Source organism: Salvelinus namaycush, chromosome 27, assembly GCF_016432855.1.
Source record: "Salvelinus namaycush isolate Seneca chromosome 27, SaNama_1.0, whole genome shotgun sequence".
Lineage (NCBI taxonomy): Eukaryota > Metazoa > Chordata > Actinopteri > Salmoniformes > Salmonidae > Salvelinus > Salvelinus namaycush.
This window is the reverse complement of record NC_052333.1, coordinates 21,598,568-21,623,567: the sequence shown is the minus strand read 5'-3', so window position 1 is coordinate 21,623,567 and position 25,000 is coordinate 21,598,568. Positions and strand designations below refer to the sequence as shown.

Here is a 25,000-nt window from a genome sequence, read left to right as displayed (position 1 = left end):
GTGGATAGAATGTGGTATCTCTTTATGCTGACAACCCCCCACCCCTCCTTCCCCTTGCTGCCCCCACGGGACCAGTTTCATCCCCCCTCCCCCGTATTGCGAGTGTCATTCACGCAGTGCCAAAACAGCGTTATTAAAACAAAAGAGAGAAGAGGAGCCGGTCTCTGGCACGGGTTCAAACACCATACAGCTGGGACCTGTTACATTTCAGGCACACTGCCCTCTCCCTCCTCTCCCTCCTCTCCTGCTCTCTGGTCTGGGCTATAAATAGACTGTGGTTGTCTTGTATAATCAGGCACTGAGGTTTGGTTTGGGAGGGAAAAACATGACATGGATGAGTAACCATGGGAAGCAGAGAGAAGGTGTTGTGTCTGTTGCTTTGTGTCTGTTACTTTGTGTCTGTGTGTTGCCATCCTGTCTTGGGGTCCAAGAGGCTCAAGGTGCTGCTGCCTGGTACTTCAAAGCATCCTCCCTCTGTACTAGCATCGTCTCTGATTGTATGCTGGTGGTCGCCGCCGCTGGCGTTTACATGCAAAGGTGAACACTGGCTCAGATGTATAAGAAAACAACAGGTATTGTAGTCAAATCAAATTGTATTTATCACATGCTTTGTAGACAACAGCTGTAGACTAACAGTGAAATGTTAACTTACTTACTTGTACTTTTCCAAAAATGCAGAGATAAAGATAAGAGTGGAGCGATGCCAACTAGCCCTCCTCAGCTCTCAGTAGTAGGGGAAACACTGGTGGTGGTATTTCTCCAATTCAGTCAGACTCGGAGACTACTGTATTTGGTACTGCGGTTACTGTGTGTGTGTGTGTGTGTGTGTGAGACGATGCCCCAGCCATTCCACCCCAGGTGCAGGCAGGGTCAGGCCTGTCCTCTCCCATGATGTCTCTCTCCCCTGAGGGGTGTGCTCGCTTCCAGCCACCGCAGACAGACGAATACTTTTATTTCCTCCAGATTATTTTCATAGGAACCTTAACACTCCCCAACGTCAGAACGTAACTTTAACTTCCCTCTGGTATTCTGATCTCCTGGGCAGTCAAATGCTCCTGGCGAAGGGATGGAGGGAGGAGACTGTGCTCATTCATTCATTCATTCATGGCCAAGTTTCTTTCCCTTTTTTTTGTGGGAAACCAATCTGTCCAGACTGTTTTGTTGGCATTCTTTAGCTCTACCCTCATAGGTTTCACTTTCCCCACCGGCGGCATGGCTTAGTTATGGGACTCCGTAGTGACGTCTCATGTGGTTTTTCCTGCTTAGCTTGTGTACCATTCCTCAAACGGTCACATTTTAATGAGTTGCATTGGTTCAAATGATTTTATTCAGGAGTTCAGTGATTCCAATGTTAAAGATGGAAATAAACATATGAATGTCCTAAGTTTGGTTATAAGCCCTCCCCCTCTCTCTCCAGCCCCCTATGGACCATGTAGGGAAGATGCGGGGCCAGGGGTACGGTGGAGCCAACCCCTACTCCCAGCAGCAGCAGCAAGGCCAGGGGCAGGGCCCTCCTCCTCCAGGGGCCCAACAGGGTGCCTCCTACCCAGGCCAGGGCTATGGACCCCCGGGGCCTCAAAGATATCCTATGGGCATGCAGGGACGCACCCCCACCGGCATGGCTGGCATGCAATACGGACAACAGGTTGGTAATGCTGTCGATCCTTCTCGCTCCCTCTTTCTCTCTCTCTCTCTCTCTCTCTCTCTCGATCAGCACACTCTTAAGATCATAACACTGCCATGCAGTCACAGCTTAAACGGCTCTGTTAGTTTAGAGACGCACAGACAGGCCTGTTGGGTGTTATAGGCACCCTGTAGAGGAGACTGGTCTCATTGTTACCCGTCTCAGACAACAGCCACTTCAGGTGGGTTTGATGCAGGTCTTCAACTCCTCATGTTTTCTTTGAATGGTTTCGAGGGTAAGGGCCCCGCTAGACATCACAGGGCTTTTCTTTCCCCAGTGGACTTGCTGGGCACGGTCAGCTAGTCTTTGGAGTTACTTGAGAACAATGCAACGCCAAAGTTCTGTGCGATAAGTCTTTTTACGTACAGAAAAGCCACAAGACCACCAAGTGACATTTTAAAAGAGCAGCTAGTAAAGAGTATTGCTATTTAATCCTCTTAATATTGCATAATGTAGAAAAATATATTGCGTTTTATGCTAACCGCTGAATGTGATTGTTTTTCATGAAAAATTTCATTTCGTAATTTTTGTGCATTTCGTAATATATTGTATTTTGCCAATTGTGTGTGCAGGGCTGGATCTCAATAGGACTAAAATAACTGTCCTTATGTACACCAGAGGACTCTGCTTCTTTTTTCTGTGGGTTCCATTAAATGGGCCTGCGGACCGCATTTTGGACTGGGAGTTTGCGACACTGACGTAGATAGTAAAGCGACTAAATCTGTGACTACATTGCGGTTTGTCCTTTCTCTAGATTGCCGGCTTTGGGCAGCAGGGTCCAGGGGGCTACGGTCAGCAGAGCCAGGGCTACTACAGCCCGCACGGCCCCCCACCACACGCTGGCCAGCAGCAGGCCCCCTACCCCCAGCAGCCCCAGACTACCCCTGGAACCCAGGCCCCGTACCCCCAGCAGGGTCAGCCCGGGCCCCAGGGCCAAGGGCCTCCGCAAGGGGGTCCACCCCAGGCCCAGCCACCCTACAACCAGGGACCACCCCAGCCCCCGCAGCAGCCGGGGCCCCAGCAGGGCCAGCCCGGGCCCCAGCAGGGCCAGCCCGGGCCCCAGGGTCAGGGCCCCCAGCCCAGCTACCCTCAGCAGCAAGGACCCCCAGGCCCAGGGCAGGGGCAGCAGCCTCCACAGCAGCAACCCCCCTCGCAGCAACAAGGACCCCCGCAGCAGCAGCAAGGACCCCCGCAGCAGCAGCAAGATAGGGCGGCCCCTCCACAGGCCCAGCCACCCCCAGGCCATCAACAACCCCCAGTCCACCAGCCACCCCTCGGCCACCAATCCTCCCCGGGCTCCCAGGGCCACCACCCATCTCCAGGTCACGGTGGACCCCCACAGCAGCAGGGTCAGTCTCAGCAGGGCCAGCCCTCACCCTACTCCCAGACCCCACCCCTGCAGCAGCAGCAGCAGCAGCAGTCGCCCTTCCAGCGGTTTCCACCTCCGCCACAGGTAAAACATCACGTATCCGCTGAACTAAGGCCTAGGCATTAGCTTACTCAGGCTTTCAGGGTTCCTCAGTTTACACACATTCATCTATTTTTTCTCGCCCTCTATCCTCCCTCTCTATTCAGGAGCTCTCCCAGGACTCATTCAGCTCCCAGTCCAGTGCTCCCCCCTCCAACCAGCCTATGACTTCCAACAAGAGTGGCGCAGAGGACAGCATGCAGGGACGGCCTTCTAGTTTACCAGTAAGCACTCCCAACACACACTACCTGTCTGTCACTCAACACACACGTACATACACACAATCTCCCACACTACAACAACCTCTACCTCCTTAGTTGTCCACTCAGCAGTCATCTTTTCCCAGCACCAGATTTTAGCATGTTCACCTCCTCTGGCCCAGTCCCCTCTGTTGGACTGCTGGCTGTGTTGACCTTGACTATTCACATGGTAATCGGCTGGAACACACACGTCAGTGTTTATTGACGGTGAGTCTTGAGCGTGGGGAAAATCACCTCACTCTCTCCTGGGTTGACAGCTATTCTGACGTGAGTGGTCTCTTCACACTCCACAGGGAGTAGGAGTGAATGAGGTGAGAAAAGGGTTGGTTGGTGGAGCTGTGGGAGGACAGAGGATAGATGGGTCTAAAAGGCCACATCGACTGAACCACAATGAACCTGTCTCGATAAGCAGGTGAAAACATATTCATTAGGTAAATAAAAGGTACTTAAACCAACAACAAAAAATGATTATCCTTTTCACTTTGAATTCACTTTGGACCTTTTTATTTCACCCCTATTTAATTAGCAAATGCTTAGTTAATCTATTCCCAGATTGGAAATTATAAGCTAAATGATTATGAAACTGAATGGTTTTGAACTTGGACTACGTACTCTCTCTGTGTGGAAGAGCGTGACAGTTCAGTAGGAGTCAGTATCTGTGCTTGTTTCTAGGTTTAGACAGAGAACAAGTCTGCAGGGAGAAATTAGATCATTAATGAGAGGGAGAGAAAGCGGGAGGGAGGGGAGTGAGGAAGTGCAAGCAGATGACTTAAATAGTGAGAGGAGGGAGAGGAGGGAGAGGAGGGAGAGGGATTTCAGTGCCAGTGGGGGATGTCCTCAGGATGTTTTCCTCTTTTTATTTCTTTATTTCTTTATACGTTTATTTCTTCATCTCCGGGCGCAGCCATTGGCCAAGGAGGTTATTTGTTTCCCGGGGATTCCCCCATCGGCTGTGTGTGATTGGCTATGAGAGCCATTTATGTGGCAGAGGTCTGAACCATCAGATTGCTCACTGCCAGCCCTCCCCCTACCTTCCCCTGTGGAGTGCACATGACACAGTGTGCAGATTAGTCCCGCAAACATTAGCCATGCTGCCTTTCACCCACACATGCAGCCACAGACACCCAGTCTGGCAGGCAGACAACACCTCAGCCAGAACAGTACAGATAGAACACTGGCAGCCTCAGCCATATCATATAGCCAGTGTTGCCTTAGCCAATGCCAACAGATAGCCCAAGCAGAACAGAGCACATTGTGTCAGGTACGTACAGTGGGGCAAAAAAGTATTTAGTCAGCCACCAGTTGTGCAAGTTCTCCCACTTAAAAAGATGAGAGAGGCCTGTAATTTTCATCATATGTACACTTCAACTATGACAGACAAAATCAGAAAAGAAAATCCAGAAAATCACATTGTAGGATTTTTAATGAATTTATTTGCAAATTATGGTGGAAAATAAGTATTTGGAAAATCTTTGGAGGGAGTTGAAAGTCCGTGTTGCCCAGCAACAGCCCCAAAACATCACTGCTCTAGAGGAGATCTGCATGGAGGAATGGGCCAAAATACCAGCAAGTGTGTGTGAAAACCTTGTGAAGACTTACAGAAAACGTTTGACCTCTGTCATTGCCAACAAAGGGTATATAACAAAGTATTGAGATAAACTTTTGTTATTGACCAAATACTTATTTTCCACCATAATTTGCAAATAAATTCATTAAAAATCCTACAATGTGATTTTCTGGATTTTTTTCCCCCATTTTGTCTGTCATAGTTGAAGTGTACCTATGATGAAAATGACAGGCCTCTCTCATCTTTTTAAGTGGGAGAACTTGCACAATTGGTTGCTGACTAAATACTTTTTTGCCCCACTGTAGCTTTAGGATAGCTTAGATCTACTGCCTTTTAAAATCAGACTTTGAAAAACGTAATTGTTCACACTGTGGACATTTCCGTTTTGGTTTCAACATAACATGATGGACATTATTTAACTTTAGCAAGGCTACCTCAGCCACTGCACGTCCAGACTGGGCTGTTTGGCTGTCAGCACCTGGCTCAGTCTGTTTTGGTCTGCTGCATATTCCTGTGGGAACTCACAAGCCTAACTGACGGCAGTCAAGTCCTGGTTGAAGAACAACTACAACAACCACCAGGAGAAAGGGGAAAACCAGACAGCCGGCATGCAGGCTGGCAGCGAGGTTGAAACCAGCTGGACCAGTTGAGCTGGTTCCTTGTTTGTTTTCAGCCGGGTTGCTAACTGAACTACACTCTCTCTCTCTTACTGTTGAGCTGGTTCCTTGTTTGTTTTCAGCCGGGTTGCTAACTGAACTACACTCTCTCTCTCTTACTGTTGAGCTGGTTCCTTGTTTGTTTTCAGCCGGGTTGCTAACTGAACTACACTCTCTCTCTCTTACTGTTGAGCTGGTTCCTTGTTTGTTTTCAGCCGGGTTGCTAACTGAACTACACACTCTCTCTCTTACTGTTGAGCTGGTTCCTTGTTTGTTTTCAGCCGGGTTGCTAACTGAACTACACTCTCTCTCTCTTACTGTTGAGCTGGTTCCTTGTTTGTTTTCAGCCGGGTTGCTAACTGAACTACACTCTCTCTCTCTTACTGTTGAGCTGGTTCCTTGTTTGTTTTCAGCCGGGTTGCTAACTGAACTACACTCTCTCTCTCTTACTGTTGAGCTGGTTCCTTGTTTGTTTTCAGCCGGGTTGCTAACTGAACTACACTCTCTCTCTCTTACTGTTGAGCTGGTTCCTTGTTTGTTTTCAGCCGGGTTGCTAACTGAACTACACTCTCTCTCTCTTACTGTTGAGCTGGTTCCTTGTTTGTTTTCAGCGGGTTGCTAACTGAACTACACTCTCTCTCTCTTACTGTTGAGCTGGTTCCTTGTTTGTTTTCAGCCGGGTTGCTAACTGAACTACACTCTCTCTCTCTTACTGTTGAGCTGGTTCCTTGTTTGTTTTCAGCCGGGTTGCTAACTGAACTACACTCTCTCTCTCTTACTGTTGAGCTGGTTCCTTGTTTGTTTTCAGCCGGGTTGCTAACTGAACTACACTCTCTCTCTCTTACTGTTGAGCTGGTTCCTTGTTTGTTTTCAGCCGGGTTGCTAACTGAACTACACTCTCTCTCTCTTACTGTTGAGCTGGTTCCTTGTTTGTTTTCAGCGGGTTGCTAACTGAACTACACTCTCTCTCTCTTACTGTTGAGCTGGTTCCTTGTTTATTTTCAGCCGGGTTGCTAACTGAACTACACTCTCTCTCTCTTACTGTTGAGCTGGTTCCTTGTTTGTTTTCAGCCGGGTTGCTAACTGAACTACACTCTCTCTCTTACTGTTGAGCTGGTTCCTTGTTTGTTTTCAGCCGGGTTGCTAACTGAACTACACTCTCTCTCTCTTACTGTTGAGCTGGTTCCTTGTTTGTTTTCAGCGGGTTGCTAACTGAACTACACTCTCTCTCTCTTACTGTTGAGCTGGTTCCTTGTTTGTTTTCAGCCGGGTTGCTAACTGAACTACACTCTCTCTCTCTCTTACTGTTGAGCTGGTTCCTTGTTTGTTTTCAGCCGGGTTGCTAACTGAACTACACTCTCTCTCTCTCTTACTGTTGAGCTGGTTCCTTGTTTGTTTTCAGCCGGGTTGCTAACTGAACTACACTCTCTCTCTCTTACTGTTGAGCTGGTTCCTTGTTTGTTTTCAGCCGGGTTGCTAACTGAACTACACTCTCTCTCTCTTACTGTTGAGCTGGTTCCTTGTTTGTTTTCAGCCGGGTTGCTAACTGAACTACACTCTCTCTCTCTTACTGTTGAGCTGGTTCCTTGTTTGTTTTCAGCCGGGTTGCTAACTGAACTACACTCTCTCTCTCTTACTGTTGAGCTGGTTCCTTGTTTGTTTTCAGCCGGGTTGCTAACTGAACTACACTCTCTCTCTTACTGTTGAGCTGGTTCCTTGTTTGTTTTCAGCCGGGTTGCTAACTGAACTACACTCTCTCTCTCTTACTGTTGAGCTGGTTCCTTGTTTGTTTTCAGCCGGGTTGCTAACTGAACTACACTCTCTCTCTCTCTTACTGTTGAGCTGGTTCCTTGTTTGTTTTCAGCGGGTTGCTAACTGAACTACACTCTCTCTCTCTTACTGTTGAGCTGGTTCCTTGTTTGTTTTCAGCCGGGTTGCTAACTGAACTACACTCTCTCTCTCTTACTGTTGAGCTGGTTCCTTGTTTGTTTTCAGCCGGGTTGCTAACTGAACTACACTCTCTCTCTCTTACTGTTGAGCTGGTTCCTTGTTTGTTTTCAGCCGGGTTGCTAACTGAACTACACTCTCTCTCTCTCTTACTGTTGAGCTGGTTCCTTGTTTGTTTTCAGCCGGGTTGCTAACTGAACTACTCTCTCTCTCTCTTACTGTTGAGCTGGTTCCTTGTTTGTTTTCAGCCGGGTTGCTAACTGAACTACACTCTCTCTCTCTTACTGTTGAGCTGGTTCCTTGTTTGTTTTCAGCCGGGTTGCTAACTGAACTACACTCTCTCTCTCTTACTGTTGAGCTGGTTCCTTGTTTGTTTTCAGCCGGGTTGCTAACTGAACTACACTCTCTCTCTTACTGTTGAGCTGGTTCCTTGTTTGTTTTCAGCCGGGTTGCTAACTGAACTACACTCTCTCTCTTACTGTTGAGCTGGTTCCTTGTTTGTTTTCAGCCGGGTTGCTAACTGAACTACACTCTCTCTCTCTTACTGTTGAGCTGGTTCCTTGTTTGTTTTCAGCCGGGTTGCTAACTGAACTACACTCTCTCTCTCTTACTGTTGAGCTGGTTCCTTGTTTGTTTTCAGCCGGGTTGCTAACTGAACTACACTCTCTCTCTCTTACTGTTGAGCTGGTTCCTTGTTTGTTTTCAGCCGGGTTGCTAACTGAACTACACTCTCTCTCTCTCTTACTGTTGAGCTGGTTCCTTGTTTGTTTTCAGCCGGGTTGCTAACTGAACTACACTCTCTCTCTCTTACTGTTGAGCTGGTTCCTTGTTTGTTTTCAGCCGGGTTGCTAACTGAACTACACTCTCTCTCTCTTACTGTTGAGCTGGTTCCTTGTTTGTTTTCAGCCGGGTTGCTAACTGAACTACACTCTCTCTCTCTTACTGTTGAGCTGGTTCCTTGTTTGTTTTCAGCCGGGTTGCTAACTGAACTACACTCTCTCTCTCTTACTGTTGAGCTGGTTCCTTGTTTGTTTTCAGCCGGGTTGCTAACTGAACTACACTCTCTCTCTCTTACTGTTGAGCTGGTTCCTTGTTTGTTTTCAGCCGGGTTGCTAACTGAACTACACTCTCTCTCTCTTACTGTTGAGCTGGTTCCTTGTTTGTTTTCAGCCGGGTTGCTAACTGAACTACACTCTCTCTCTCTTACTGTTGAGCTGGTTCCTTGTTTGTTTTCAGCCGGGTTGCTAACTGAACTACACTCTCTCTCTCTTACTGTTGAGCTGGTTCCTTGTTTGTTTTCAGCCGGGTTGCTAACTGAACTACACTCTCTCTCTCTTACTGTTGAGCTGGTTCCTTGTTTGTTTTCAGCCGGGTTGCTAACTGAACTACACTCTCTCTCTCTCTTACTGTTGAGCTGGTTCCTTGTTTGTTTTCAGCCGGGTTGCTAACTGAACTACACTCTCTCTCTCTTACTGTTGAGCTGGTTCCTTGTTTGTTTTCAGCCGGGTTGCTAACTGAACTACACTCTCTCTCTCTCTCTTACTGTTGAGCTGGTTCCTTGTTTGTTTTCAGCGGGTTGCTAACTGAACTACACTCTCTCTCTCTTACTGTTGAGCTGGTTCCTTGTTTGTTTTCAGCGGGTTGCTAACTGAACTACACTCTCTCTCTCTTACTGTTGAGCTGGTTCCTTGTTTATTTTCAGCCGGGTTGCTAACTGAACTACACTCTCTCTCTCTCTTACTGTTGAGCTGGTTCCTTGTTTGTTTTCAGCGGGTTGCTAACTGAACTACACTCTCTCTCTCTTACTGTTGAGCTGGTTCCTTGTTTGTTTTCAGCCGGGTTGCTAACTGAACTACACTCTCTCTCTCTCTTACTGTTGAGCTGGTTCCTTGTTTGTTTTCAGCCGGGTTGCTAACTGAACTACACTCTCTCTCTCTTACTGTTGAGCTGGTTCCTTGTTTGTTTTCAGCCGGGTTGCTAACTGAACTACACTCTCTCTCTCTCTCTTACTGTTGAGCTGGTTCCTTGTTTGTTTTCAGCGGGTTGCTAACTGAACTACACTCTCTCTCTCTTACTGTTGAGCTGGTTCCTTGTTTGTTTTCAGCGGGTTGCTAACTGAACTACACTCTCTCTCTCTTACTGTTGAGCTGGTTCCTTGTTTATTTTCAGCCGGGTTGCTAACTGAACTACACTCTCTCTCTCTCTTACTGTTGAGCTGGTTCCTTGTTTGTTTTCAGCGGGTTGCTAACTGAACTACTCTCTCTCTCTCTTACTGTTGAGCTGGTTCCTTGTTTGTTTTCAGCCGGGTTGCTAACTGAACTACTCTCTCTCTCTCTTACTGTTGAGCTGGTTCCTTGTTTGTTTTCAGCCGGGTTGCTAACTGAACTACACTCTCTCTCTCTTACTGTTGAGCTGGTTCCTTGTTTGTTTTCAGCCGGGTTGCTAACTGAACTACACTCTCTCTCTCTTACTGTTGAGCTGGTTCCTTGTTTGTTTTCAGCCGGGTTGCTAACTGAACTACACTCTCTCTCTATTACTGTTGAGCTGGTTCCTTGTTTGTTTTCAGCCGGGTTGCTAACTGAACTACACTCTCTCTCTCTTACTGTTGAGCTGGTTCCTTGTTTGTTTTCAGCCGGGTTGCTAACTGAACTACACTCTCTCTCTCTTACTGTTGAGCTGGTTCCTTGTTTGTTTTCAGCCGGGTTGCTAACTGAACTACACTCTCTCTCTCTTACGGTTGAGCTGGTTCCTTGTTTGTTTTCAGCCGGGTTGCTAACTGAACTACACTCTCTGTCTCTTACTGTTGAGCTGGTTCCTTGTTTGTTTTCAGCGGGTTGCTAACTGAACTACTCTCTCTCTCTCTTACTGTTGAGCTGGTTCCTTGTTTGTTTTCAGCCGGGTTGCTAACTGAACTACACTCTCTCTCTCTTACTGTTGAGCTGGTTCCTTGTTTGTTTTCAGCCGGGTTGCTAACTGAACTACACTCTCTCTCTCTCTCTTACTGTTGAGCTGGTTCCTTGTTTGTTTTCAGCCGGGTTGCTAACTGAACTACACTCTCTCTCTCTTACTGTTGAGCTGGTTCCTTGTTTGTTTTCAGCCGGGTTGCTAACTGAACTACACTCTCTCTCTCTTACTGTTGAGCTGGTTCCTTGTTTGTTTTCAGCCGGGTTGCTAACTGAACTACACTCTCTCTCTCTTACTGTTGAGCTGGTTCCTTGTTTGTTTTCAGCCGGGTTGCTAACTGAACTACACTCTCTCTCTCTTACTGTTGAGCTGGTTCCTTGTTTGTTTTCAGCCGGGTTGCTAACTGAACTACACTCTCTCTCTATTACTGTTGAGCTGGTTCCTTGTTTGTTTTCAGCCGGGTTGCTAACTGAACTACACTCTCTCTCTCTTACTGTTGAGCTGGTTCCTTGTTTGTTTTCAGCCGGGTTGCTAACTGAACTACACTCTCTCTCTCTTACTGTTGAGCTGGTTCCTTGTTTGTTTTCAGCCGGGTTGCTAACTGAACTACACTCTCTCTCTCTTACTGTTGAGCTGGTTCCTTGTTTGTTTTCAGCCGGGTTGCTAACTGAACTACACTCTCTGTCTCTTACTGTTGAGCTGGTTCCTTGTTTGTTTTCAGCCGGGTTGCTAACTGAACTACACTCTCTCTCTCTTACTGTTGAGCTGGTTCCTTGTTTGTTTTCAGCCGGGTTGCTAACTGAACTACACTCTCTCTCTCTTACTGTTGAGCTGGTTCCTTGTTTGTTTTCAGCCGGGTTGCTAACTGAACTACACTCTCTCTCTCTTACTGTTGAGCTGGTTCCTTGTTTGTTTTCAGCCGGGTTGCTAACTGAACTACACTCTCTCTCTCTCTCTTACTGTTGAGCTGGTTCCTTGTTTGTTTTCAGCCGGGTTGCTAACTGAACTACACTCTCTCTCTCTTACTGTTGAGCTGGTTCCTTGTTTGTTTTCAGCCGGGTTGCTAACTGAACTACACTCTCTCTCTTACTGTTGAGCTGGTTCCTTGTTTGTTTTCAGCCGGGTTGCTAACTGAACTACACTCTCTCTCTCTTACTGTTGAGCTGGTTCCTTGTTTGTTTTCAGCCGGGTTGCTAACTGAACTACACTCTCTCTCTCTTACTGTTGAGCTGGTTCCTTGTTTATTTTCAGCCGGGTTGCTAACTGAACTACACTCTCTCTCTCTTACTGTTGAGCTGGTTCCTTGTTTGTTTTCAGCCGGGTTGCTAACTGAACTACACTCTCTCTCTCTTACTGTTGAGCTGGTTCCTTGTTTGTTTTCAGCCGGGTTGCTAACTGAACTACACTCTCTCTCTCTTACTGTTGAGCTGGTTCCTTGTTTGTTTTCAGCCGGGTTGCTAACTGAACTACACTCTCTCTCTCTCTCTTACTATTGAGCTCAACATACTGCGTTTATTCTGTTCACTTCACTTGAATTCTTTTAATAACGTTTCCCTTTTCTGTTTGAAATGCATCAGCGTATGCTGTTCCAGTGTGGGCATGGACACACACACACACACACACACACACACACACACACACACACACACACACACACACACACACACACACACACACACACACACACACACACACACACACACACACACACACACACACACAGCCTCCCCTTTCTGGTGAACACATTCACACAGTAGAGTGTTTCCCACCAATGACCTCTCAGCTAATCCAAGATACTCAAGTTCAAATGAACACTACATGACCAAAAGTATGTGGACACCTGCTCGTCCAACATCTCAATCCAAAATCATGGGCATTAATATGGATTTGGTACCTCCTTTGCTGCTATAACAGCCTCCACTCTTCTGGGAAGGCTTTCCACTAGATGTTGGAACATTGCTGCAGGGACTTGCTTCCGTTCAGCCACAAGAGCATTAGTGAGTTCGGGGACTGGTGTTGCGCGATTAGGCCTGGCTCGCAGTCGGCATTCCAGTTCATCCAAAAGGTATTCGATGGGGTTGAGGTCAGGGCTCTGTGCAGGCCAGTCAAGTTCTTCCACACTGATCTCGACAATCCGTTTCTGTATGGACCTCGCTTTGTGCACAGGGGTATTGTCATGCTGAAACAGGAAAGGGCCTTCCCCAAACTGTTGCCACAAAGTTGGAAGCACAGAATCGTCTAGAATGTCATTGTACGCTGTAGTGTTAAGATGTCCCTTCACTGGAATTAAGGGGCCCGAACCATGAAAAACAGATGTGACGCTTGGCATTCAGGCCAAATAGTTCACTATTGGTTTCATCAGACCAGAGAATATTTTTTCTCATGGTCTGAGAGTCCTTTAGGTGCCTTTTGGCAAACTCCAAGCGGGCTGTCGTGTGCCTTTTACTGAGGAGTGGCTTCCGTCTGGCCACTCTACCATAAAGGCCTGATTGGTGGAGTGCTGCAGAGCTGGTTGTCCGTCTGGAAGGGCTTCCCATCTCCACAGAGGAACTCTGATGGAGGCCGCTGTGTTCTTGGGGACATTTGTTTTGGTTCCCTTCCCCAGATCTGTGCCTCGACACAATCCTGTCTCGGACCTCTACGGACAAGTCCTTCGACCTCATAGCTTGGTTTTTTGCTCTGACATGCACTGTCAACTGTGGGCCCTTATATAGACGTGTGTCTTTTCTCCAGTCAAGTTGTAGAAACATCTCAAGGATGATCAATGGCTCAATTTCTAATCTCATATCAAAGGGTCTGAATACTATTGTAAATAAGGTATTTCAGTTTTTATTTTAATACATTTCTAAAAACCTGTTTTTGCTTTGTCATTATGGGGTATTGTCTGTAGATTGATGAGAAAAAATAACTTCATCGGTTTTAGAATAAGGCTGTAATGTAAAAAAATGTGGAAAAAGGGACAGGGTCTGAATACTTAATGACCCCTACAACACTGTAGGTGTGTGTCTGTCAGCGTGTCTGTCGTTGTGTTGGGGGCTGTGTTGTCTAGCGTGTGTGTTTGTGAGAGAGGAAAGCCCAATTGGGCCCCGCCCTTAGATTCCTTCACACAGGAGTTCCAGTGGCTTGCGTCACCGTTAAGGCGTCGGCATGCTACAGTTCGGCTGGTGCCTAGCAGAACTCAGCTAGGAGTGTGCTTGCTTACTCCCTTAAAAGACATTCATTTTTGCAGAGGAGACGTTTGAGCTTGGTGCAGTATTTCTCACTTAAAAGTATTAGTCTCTTGTTGAATGACAAGACTTTATTGAAGAACCCATACTGTTGACCAATCACCATCGAGGAGGCGTCGACTTCGGCTACTAACATCCAAAAACAAACAAATGTCACACAATGTTGTCATATGCGCAGACTCTTCCCAACTGTTTCGGCTGGGATGCATGGAGACGCCTTTAGCGGTCCACCCGCATCTCCCAAACAGACCCCCATGACTTCTAGTGTCTGTGTCAAGTCCTTTCCTCTCTCTAGCAGTACAGCCATTTGGTGCGACACTGCTCTGGTGCATTCTGCATAGCTAGGCCGGGTCACTTTTTCTTCTCTCCAACCCTTCTTCTTTTGCCTTTCCCTGGAATGGCCCGTTTCACAAATTGGAATAGGAAGCAATGTAACCAATCACAGCCCTCCTTTTACGTCATTGCACATCCTGCAAATCACCAGCAGAATGTGAAAATCCATGTTCACATTCCCTCTTGGTAATACTTACAAATTGGATCATAACTGTAAAAGTAGCAGAGATCTCACCCCGGGACTTTTTAATATGCCCGTAGAGTATATTATGATCAACAATATGTAGAAAAATGTGACATATATTTTCAATATTCATGTTTATATTTTTCAATTATGCTTTTAGATACAAATGTCTGCTAGATATCAACAATCCTTCCTCCAAAACACCATTCTGTGGATTAAATATCAGGAAAATGCCCCAAATCATGGCCCTTTTTTGTTCCTGGCTTCATGAGGAATCACTCCTCTGTCTCTCGGTCTGTAAATCAGCTTTTGAAACGATGCTCGCCTCAGCCTTGTTTTGCCAGCTTCTCTGCTCTGCCTGTCGTTGCAGTATTCAGCTTCCTGGGCGTGTTTCCTGTTGCTATTCTGGGGCTTCCTGTGTCCACGTGTCTTATTCAGATTCCTGGGCTGACAGAGAGACAGTTTCTCTACTCGTTTTCTCTCTCTCACCCCCCTCCCCTCTCTGTTCCATCTCATTCTCCCTCTCTCTCCTTCCCCCGTCTGCACATAGGTGATTTTTAATTCATGTACTTGAGAAAATTCAATCTGCTGACTAAGTGTGTTTGGATTTGCCTCAGTGAATTGTTTTGGAGCTGGTAAACCCAGCCTGCCTTTTGCTCTTGTGCACACACGTGTTCTCACGCTCTCTCTCATAAGCACACCCCTCCCTCCCCTCTCCCTCCAGTTCTGCTGGGCTGAGCTAGTTTTGCAGCACAAAGGCTGTGGCTAACTGCAGCACTGTCTGTCCTCTCCTCTGCTCCCTCTCTTCCTATGTGGTGTTTGCTTGGGTGGGGAATTTAGATGCACCAAAACAGCTTATGATTTTGATTTTAAAGTAACGCTCTTTTAGATTAAATCACCTTTGTTTTTCTGCTCTGAGAAACAGTAGTTGTGTCAGTCAGTTGAAGGGCTTTGGCAGCGCCCTCTAGTCTACTTTGGGTTGTTCCTGGGTGTCTGTCATCGGTGTGAGGGGCGTTGCTCTGGAGAGGCAGGTAGGCAGGCAGGGCAGGCAGGCAGGCAGGTAGGCAGGTAGGCAGGCAGGCAGGCTCCAATTATATTTGACACATGCTCTGAATAGTCTAGTGAGTGAGTAGGGTCAGTGCAAGATAGTCAGTGCAGATAGTTCAGGTACATTTAATTGACTATTTAGTAATCTGTCTATTTAGCAGTCTTATGGCTTGGGGGTAGAAGCTGTCTCAGAGCCTGTTGGTCTGAGAGCTGGTGCTCCGGTATCATGTATGGCTTTGGTGGCTGGTATCAAGCAGACAAGCTGTGGTTCCTCCCCCCCAGCCCCCCCCCAGATCATCCCCTAGTATCAGGCAGGCTAGGCAGACCCTGGTCCCTCCCAGCCCCTTGTATCCCAGCACCCCTCACCCTGGCCTGGGCAGCTGCCTGCCTCACTGGGGCATCTGTGCTGAGCTCTGGGACTCTCCTCTACCATTGTGATCAGTACAAAAGCCCCCCCCCCCCCCCCACACACACACCCTAGCCCCATTATTTACAGCAATCAGACCTCCCCCTCTCTCTCTGCTCTGTATTACACACATGTTGCTGCAGTGTGTGTGTGACTGTTGCCAATAGAGAACCTCAATTAGGCAAATGTCTACAAACATATCTAGTCAGGTAGACTTATTTATTTCATGAATAAACATGTGACCCATCCGTGCTCTAAGCATAATCATCTAGAAATCGGAAAAGAACAGCTGAGCAATATTGATTTAGTTTATTATGCTGTTTGAAAAAACCCCAAACAGTTTTAATAGCAATCTGTTATCTTTTCATACGATGTCCCCTTCCCACGTTCCTCCTCCACCTTGTCCATGAATTACAATCCCCACATGTTCTCCTGTATTAAGTAGCAGGCTAGTGGTGGTGTCGGGGGAGATGGGGCTGGGAAGGGACTAGTTCTTGAGGGGGAACATACCTTAGAGTATTAGGGCTTCAGAGGAGAGATCAGCACCTCTGTTGGGGCGTTACTGGCCCTGCTACCTGCCCTCAGGGCAGAAACTACAGGCCCTCAGGGCAGAAACTACAGGCCCTCAGGGCAGAAACTACAGGCCCTCAGGGCAGAAACTACAGGCCCTCAGGGCAGAAACTACAGGCTGGGAGGATTTTAAATTGAATTGCATGCCGACGTAATCAAGTATTCCCTGCTTGAATATTTGGATTTTCTACGATTGTTTAGGTCGACGCCTCAGTAAAGTGTTGTGGTGGATTGTATAGCGTGTGGTTGGCTTTGGGTTGTACTGCTACCATTTGGTTGAATGAGTTTCTCTTGCTGTAGACTTGTGTTTCTGTAATGGTAATGGCTGCTGTGCTGTATGAGGCTGGGGCCTCTTCTCTTCTTCCTCTCTTTCTCCACTGTGGGATGGGAGTGCCCCCTTATGGTGGAGCTCAGCCTAGCCAACCCAGAGCTGGGGCTGTGGTTCTCTCTACACCCATCCTGGCCTACCCAGAACACCCTACCCCCGGCCCTGTATGCAGGGGACATCCCTTACCCTCTACCCTGACCATGAAGGGTCACCCCGGCCCTGTACGCAGGGGACATCCCTTACCCTCTACCCTGACCATGAAGGGTCACCCCGGCCCTGTACGCAGGGGACATCCCTTACCCTCTACCCTGACCACGAAGGGTCACCCCGGCCCTGTACGCAGGGGACATCCCTTACCCTCTACCCTGACCACGAAGGGTCACCCCGGCCCTGTACGCAGGGGACATCCCTTACCCTCTACCCTGACCATGAAGGGTCACCCCGGCCCTGTACGCAGGGGACATCCCTAACCCTCTACCCTGACCACGAAGGGTCACCCCGGCCCTGTACGCAGGGGACATCCCTAACCCTCTACCCTGACCACGAAGGGTCACCCCGGCCCTGTACGCAGGGGACATCCCTTACCCTCTACCCTGACCATGAAGGGTCACCCCGGCCCTGTACGCAGGGGACATCCCTTACCCTCTACCCTGACCATGAAGGGTCACCCCGGCCCTGTACGCAGGGGACATCCCTAACCCTCTACCCTGACCATGAAGGGTCACCCCGGCCCTGTACGCAGGGGACATCCCTTACCCTCTACCCTGACCATGAAGGGTCACCCCGGCCCTGTACGCAGGGGACATCCCTAACCCTCTACCCTGACCATGAAGGGTCACCCCGGCCTAACGCTGGTGTCCGAAAGTGGAGCCACATACTCACAGAGGCAAATCTGAAAATAGATAGTTGTTGTGATATTAAACCTGTAAAACGTCTGCAGTACAGTCGTCATGGTATCACCGTGATTGTATGGGTCCAGGTAGTGGATATGCACTGAAACAGTGGGGAGAAATCAATGGAAGTGAAATCGTGTGAGATGCTGTTTGATAGTGAAATGGGGTCATGGGAAAAGTAATTTCACCTCTTCTAAGGAGAAGATCAGAGACATGCATTACCATAGTAACGGGAGGTACGTGTAGTAACGGGAGGTACGTGTAGTAACGTGTAGTAACGGGAGGTACGTGTAGTAACGGGAGGTACGTGTAGTAACGGGAGGTACGTGTAGTAACGGGAGGTACGTGTAGTAACGGGAGGTACGTGTAGTAACGGGAGGTACGTGTAGTAACGGTAGGTACGTGTAGTAACGGGAGGTACGTGTAGTAACGGGAGGTACGTGTAGTAACGGGAGGTACGTGTAGTAACGGGAGGTACGTGTAGTAACGGGAGGTACGTGTAGTAACGGTAGGTACGTGTAGTAACGGGAGGTACGTGTAGTAACGGTAGGTACGTGTAGTAACGGGAGGTACGTGTAGTAACGGGAGGTACGTGTAGTAACGGGAGGTACGTGTAGTAACGGTAGGTACGTGTAGTAACGGGAGGTACGTGTAGTAACGGTAGGTACGTGTAGTAACGGGAGGTACGTGTAGTAACGGGAGGTACGTGTAGTAACGGGAGGTACGTGTAGTAACGGGAGGTACGTGTAGTAACGGTAGGTACGTGTAGTAACGGGAGGTACGTGTAGTAACGGGAGGTACGTGTAGTAACGGGAGGTACGTGTAGTAACGGGAGGTACGTGTAGTAACGGGAGGTACGTGTAGTAACGGTAGGTACGTGTAGTAACGGGAGGTACGTGTAGTAACGGGAGGTACGTGTAGTAACGGGAGGTACGTGTAGTATTCACTTAGTAGACCAGCACTATGACTGACGTAAACAAACACTGCTGAACGCGTTTTTACCTCTGCTGTGTGTGTGTGTGTGTGTGTGTGTGTGTGTGTGTGTGTGTGTGTGTGTGTGTGTGTGTGTCTGTGTCTGTGTCTGTGTGTGTGTGTGTGTGTGTGTGTGTGTGTGTAATGAAAGTGTGTGTGTGCAGAGCTGGGAGGGAGGATGGCTTTGGTCTGGTTGAGCTTCCTGTAACAATGCCAGCTCCTCTTCATAGTAGCTGACTGCACCGTGACCCCGGCAGGCTCACAGGGATGGAGGAGGGGGAGGGGCGGTGTCTGCACTAATGTGGAAACGCATGTGGAGTATGGTCACCATGGCAGCCCCAGAGAAGCAGCAACAAAAAATAATCGTATTTCTCCCCCCTCGTGTGTATGTGTGTGTGTGAGATCCTCTTTGTGTACAGAGGACTGAGAACAGGAAACGTGACAGGCAGGGAGTGGATGAGCTAGCCAAAGAGGGAGCAAGAAAGCCGTAGGGAAATGGAGAGAGCGAGAGAGAGAGGGGGTTCATTGAGAGTCGGTGACTGTGAGCTGAACTCCTCCAGGACCCCCAGCCCACTAGTCCCCAGATCCTGTTCCACTACCGGCGCTGACCCGGTCACAGCCCAGCCTCCAGATAGCAGCTAGGTTACATGATCTTACTGACTGCCTGGTGATATCATAGCACACTAACCACCTCCACTTTCCCCTACTTTCTGCTTCTCTTGGGCTGTGCCTGAAATGGCATCCTATTCTCAATTTAGTGCACTACTTTTGATCTCGTCCCATAGAGCTCTGGTCAAAAGTAGTGCTCTAAATAGGGAATAAGGTACCATTGGGGACTGCCGTTGTATAAAAAGACTGTACAGTAGACGAATGGCCTGGAGTTTAGCTGGATGGATTTAGTGAAGTCATCTGTAAATACATTCGACTGTGAATGGAACTGGGATGGGAGCAGGAGACTGGAGCAGTATGGCAATGCTAGTGGCTGCTTTACACACTACACAGCTACTTAATATAATATGTGAAATTAGTCTCTTAAGACTGCACCTTAGAGATTTTAAGTTTGTTTTTTGTTAATGTTTCTGTCTTTCGAAAAAATGTTGGGGCTCGCGTAGAGGTCTGTTTTGTATTTTTTGGTGGAAAATAGTCTTTGCCCCCAGCCCCTCTTTCCTCAACCATCTCCTCTCTACTCATTCATTCACCCTCCCTCTCTCCATCTCTCATTGTGATGAGTGACCAGTCTGGTGAATGACAGCAGTAGGTAGAGTCTGTGTCCAGGCATCTAGCGGCTCTGTGCCGTCAGCACAACTGAACAAGACAGAGCAAAAATAGGGGGTTCTGGTAGTCTTTAATAGTGATTCTAGGATTTGTATTTGATCATGTATATGTTTTTGCTCTTTATTCTTTGTTATAGAGCCAAAAAGATTGGAAAATGGTTTACCCATACATCTCCATTTTGGATAGATAATTCTTTGTGTTGGTTTTGTTTAGTGTTTTCCAATTTTCCCAGAATTGGTTAGAGTCTATGGATTCTTCAATTACATTGAGCTGATTCTGACATGCTGTTCCTTCTTTTTCCGTAGTGTATTTCTGTATTGTTTTAGTGATTCACCATAGTGAAGGCGTAGACTCAGGTTTTCCGGGTCTCTATGTTTTGGTTGGACAGGTTTCTCAATTTATTTCTTAGATTTTTGCATTCTTCATCAAACCATTTGTCATTGTTGTTCATTTTCTTCGGTTTTCTATTTGAGATTTTAGATTTGATAGGGAAGCTGAGAGGTCAAATATACTGTTAAGATTTCTACTGCCAAGTTTACACCTTCCACTATTGCAGTGGAACGTTTTACCCAGGAGTTGTCTAAAAGGATTGGATTTGCTGTTGCCTAATTGTTTTTGGTAGGTTTCCAAACTGCATTCCTTCCATCTAGCATTTCTTAATGTTACTCAGTTCCTTTGGCTTTGATGCCTTCATGATTGAGTATTGCTCTGTTCAAGTAGACTGTAATTTTGCTGTGATCTGATAGGGGTGTCAGTGGGCTGACTGTGAACGCCTCTGAGAGACTCTGGGTTGAGGTCAGTGATAAAGTAGTCTACAGTGCTACTGCCAAGAGATGAGCTATAGGTGAACCTACCATGGAGTCCCCTCGAAGCCTACCATTGACTATGTATATACCCAGCGTGCGACAGAGCTGCAGGAGTTGTGACCCGTTTTTGTTGTTATGTTGTCATAGTTGTGCCTAGGGGGCATAGGGGGGAGGGAATGCTGTCACCTGCAGGCAGGTGTTTGTCCCCCTGTGTGCTGAGGGTGTCAGGTTCTTGTCCAGTTCTGGCATTTAGGTCGCCACAGAATAATACATGTCCCTGGGCCTGGAAATGATTGATTTCCCCCTCGAGGATGGAGAAGCGGTCTTCATTAAAAGTATGGGGATTCTAGTGGGGGGATATAGGTAGCACACAGGAGGACATTTTTCTCTGTTAAGATAATTTCCTTTTGAATTTCTAGCCAAATGTAAAATGTTCCTGTTTTGATTAATTTAATGGAGTGAGTTAGGTCTGCTCTATACCAAATTAGCATTCCCTGAGTCCTTCCCTGTTTCACACCTGGTAGTTTGGTGGATGGGACTACCAGCTCTCTGTAACCTAGAGGGCAACCAGTGGGTCCGTCTCTCTATACATGTTTCTTGTCAGGATGACAATGTCTGCATTACCGATTTCTTTGGTGAAGTCCGGGTTCCTGCTCTTTAGGCCAAAGGCAGAGACCTCAGGCCTTGGATATTCCAGGATGATATAGTGAAGGCTTTTTGTTCCTAAAGTGTCCAATGTTGTTGGTCGTGGTTTGGCCTCAGGCCAGTAAGTGTGAGCAGAGCCTGCTGAGCATCTGGTACATGCCGTTGGCTTGGGCGAGTGTAAGAGTGGGGTTGGGCCTGTTTGCCCGCTCACTACCTGGGCGTATGTGTGACTTCCATGTTGATGCCCTCTTTGCGGGGGTGGGGTGCATGGGGTGGGCAGGAGTGGCATAGGTCTTATCTGAGGGGGCCTAAATTGGGTGGGGCATGGTTGATGTGGGGGGTGTTGATTGGTTGGGGTGGGGGTGTGGATGTGTCTGGGGGTGTGTGGTCTGGATGTAAGTCCTCTTGGCGTGGTCCTCTATGTGTAGGTCCAGGGGGGGGTCCTGAAGGTCTTGGAGGGTGTCTCGCTGGTCTGGGTGGGGTGTCTATTGATCTGTTGCTCCTGTGTGAAGTGTTGGGGCTGCGTTTGAGAGCGATGTCCTTTAGAGTCCGGGCAAAGTGGGCACTGCTGCCTTGTAGAGGTGGACCTGGTCATAGAGGCTGTTCAGGTCCAGGGTGGAGTGGTGGGCCAGAAAGACATTGGTTTTGAGGCACAGTCAGGGAAATGCTTGCGTTTACCCGCTGTATTGTAGCAGGGTGGAAGTCTTTTCGTGGTAGCAGGGTGGAGATAACCACTTGTGCGTTGGGGAAGTAGAAGAAGCTTTTTCAATCACTCCCTTCAGTGCTGTGGCCACCCTTTCCTGCTGTGCTCTCAGGTCGTTTGTGCTGTGTGTATTATTATGTGGCTGGGTGAGCCTAGTTTGTCCTCAGACAGAAGGTCTAGGGCGCGCTGGTGTTTGGACACCAGAGTTTAGACACACTGTGTTTGGAAAAGTTTTTTTCTTCTATATATTTCCCATTTGAGTCCATAAGAGGACAATCTGTGTCTTGTGTTTGTCCTCAGTGGGTGTGGGGGGTTGTCAGGAGGGCTATCAGGGTGGCTGACAGGGGGGGTGCTCAGAGGGAGTGAGAGCTGCTGGGCTTGGGGTTTTTCTTTTGTCTGTTTCTGCTGTGATGTCGACTCTATGGTCAGGGTCTGGTGTGGACTGTTCTGCTGTGTGTTGAGACTTTTGTCGGGTGCTGAGGTGGGCTGTTCTGCTGGCGTTCTCTGTGGGGATGGCCACCCCCTAGTGGGTTGTTCTCTGTCACTGCCATCCCCCTCCACCTCTCCTCCAGCAGTCTGATCCTCTCCTCCATCCCCCTCTCCCTCTCCTCCAGCAGTCTGATCCTCTCCTCTAGTGCTCTGTTCTGCTCTGCTCCTGCTTCTGCTCTTTCTCCTGTTGAATTTGTCTCACCACTGTCCAGAGTGCAGATATGTCTCTCTCCACCTCCAGCACTCGGGTCTGGTTTAAAGGGGTGTTGTTGTGCTGAGACTTGTCTGGGTCTGTGTCTGGGTCTTTCTGACTGGAGTGTAATCACCTGCTGTTCCAGCTCCACCTGCCTTACCTCCAGCTGGGTGAATTTATCCTTCATTTCAATGGGGAGAAGTACTCTGTGCTGGGGGTTGACTGTCTGCTGAGGGTTGCTCGTCTGTGGGGTTATGTGATGAAAGGCTGGTCTGACCCGCTTGGGGTGGGGGTATCTTTATCAAGGGAGGAGCTCTCCTGCTGGGCTAAATCTTTGATTAGGTGAAAGTCCAGCTGAAACTGTTTGGGTTGCCCTGTACCATTACTGTTCCAGACTTATAAAGATTTATGTTAGCTGACTCCTCGTCCTCGTTGTCAAGAATCTGAGTTTCCACCCTCGTTAACCCCCCCTCTCTTAACAGAGGGTAGTGTGCTAATATAGCACTGTGCCATGCCAGGGGATGGTTTGTGTGGAAGATAAGGTTGCTGATGTTCCCATTTTTGTAATAGTCAGCAAAAAGTGTCTCTTGATTTTCCATAAGGAGCTTCATTTTGTGATCTTTTCTGCCTTATCATTCTTTACACTCACAGGGTACTGTATTTTAATTACCTCTGAACAGCGGGAGGCAGCTTCTAAGGCCTCTCCATTTGGTTGGGGTAGACTATCGACTCTCCTGCCATTGTTGGCTAATGGGCTTTGACACCTCTCACTTGACACGTAAGTGCTAGTTGAGTTGTATCAAGCTTGGCAGAATTATGTTACCATTCAGTCCTTTAAAGTAATGTCATGTATTTTTCTTCTTGGCTTTTGGAAATAGAATATAGTTTCAGACTAAACATTACTCACTCAGTTCCAGGTTGGGTGGTGTTTTCAGGTTTCTGTTGTTTTCCAGAGAATTTGCTGTATAGAATTAAAATCCTTGGTTGTTGTGAACTTTTCAGGTGATTCCGTAATTCCGTCCGAAATCAGGTTGTAGGTTTTGAGTTTTGATTTGAAGTGAAGGTTATGTAGTAGAGGGTAGCATCCTGTATGTGTTCCTGACAAAAAATCCAAGTTTATCTAACTCTAAATCTATCTTTTTTTAAAGAAAATGCTGAAAAATGCAGGAGCTCATCTGATCGTGACCTCTCTCTCTCTCTCTCTCTCTCTCAGGGCCTGCTCTCTCTCTCTCTCTCTCTCTCTCTCTCTCTCTCTCTCTCTCTCTCTCTCTCTCTCTCTCTCTCTCAGGGCCCGCTCTCTTTCTCAGGGCCCGCTCTCTCTCTCAGGGCTCGTTCTCTCTCTCTCTTTCTCTCTGGGCTCGCTCTTGCTCTCTCTCTCTGGGCTCGCCATCGCTTTCTCTCTCTGGGCTCTCGCTCTCTCTCTCAGGGCTCGCTTGCCCCTCTCTTTCAGGGATCGCTCTCTCTTTCAGGGCTCGCTCTCTCTTTCAGGGCTCGCTCTCTCTCTCTCGCTCTCAGGGCTAGCTCTCAGGGCTCTCTCTCTTTCTCTCTCTCGCAGGGCCCGCTCTCTCTCGCAGGACCCGCTCTCTCTCTCAGGGACCGCTCTCTCTCGCAAGGCCCGCTCTCTCTCTCAGGACCCGCTCTCTCTCTCAGGGCCCGTTCTCTCTCTCAGGGCTCGCACTGTCTCTCTCAGGGATTGCTCGCTCTCTCTCTCTCAGGGATCGCTCTCTCTCTCTCTCAGGGCCCCCCTTCTCTCTCTCTCTCTCTCTCTCTCTCTCTCTCTCTCTCTCTCTCTCTCTCAGGGCCCACTCTCTCTCTCAGGGCCCACTCTCTCTCTCAGGGCTCGCTCTCTCTTTCAGGGCTCGCTCTCTCTCGCTCTCAGGGCTAGCTCTCAGGGCTAGCTCTCAGGGCTCTCTCTCTCTCGCAGGGCCCGCTCTCTCTCAGGGCCCGCTCTCTCTCAGGGCCCGCTCTCTCTCTCAGGGCCCGCTTTCTCTGTCTTAGGGCCTGCTTTCTCTCTCTCAGGGCCCGCTTTCTCTCTCTCAGGGCCCGCTTTCTCTCTCTCAGGGCTCGCTCTGTCTCTCTCAGGGATCGCTCTCTCTCTCTCAGGGATCGCTCTCTCTCTCTCAGGGATCGCTCTCTCTCTCTCAGGGATCGTTCTCTCTCTCAGGGCTCGCTCTCTCTCTCAGGGCTCGCTCGCTCTCTCTCTCAGGGCTCGCTCTCTCTCTCTCTCTCTCAGGGCTCTCTCTCTCTCTCTCTCTCTCTCTCAGGGCTCGCTCTCTCTCTCTCTCCCTCAGGGCTCGCTCGCTCTGTCTCTCTCAGGGATCGCTCTCTCTCTCTCAGGGATCGCTCTCTCTCTCTCAGGGATCGCTCTCTCTCTCTCAGGGCTCTCTCTCTCTCTCCCTCAGGGCTCGCTCTCTCTCTCTCTCTCCCTCAGGGCTTGCTCGCT

The 25,000-nt window shown here is 48.4% G+C and overlaps 1 protein-coding gene across 3 annotated transcripts in view; it reads left to right on the top strand.

The window, feature by feature from the left end:
• The window catches only part of LOC120022830 (AT-rich interactive domain-containing protein 1A-like), an 84,784-nt gene that overhangs the window by 15,588 nt on the left and 44,196 nt on the right, over window positions 1–25,000 (top strand). For all 3 annotated transcript variants that reach the window (XM_038966850.1, XM_038966851.1, XM_038966849.1), the window contains 3 exons: window positions 1,418–1,645; window positions 2,439–3,137; window positions 3,260–3,376. In XM_038966850.1, the coding sequence (XP_038822778.1) occupies window positions 1,418–1,645; window positions 2,439–3,137; window positions 3,260–3,376 (1,044 nt within the window). The remainder of the gene's footprint in view (window positions 1–1,417; window positions 1,646–2,438; window positions 3,138–3,259; window positions 3,377–25,000) is intronic.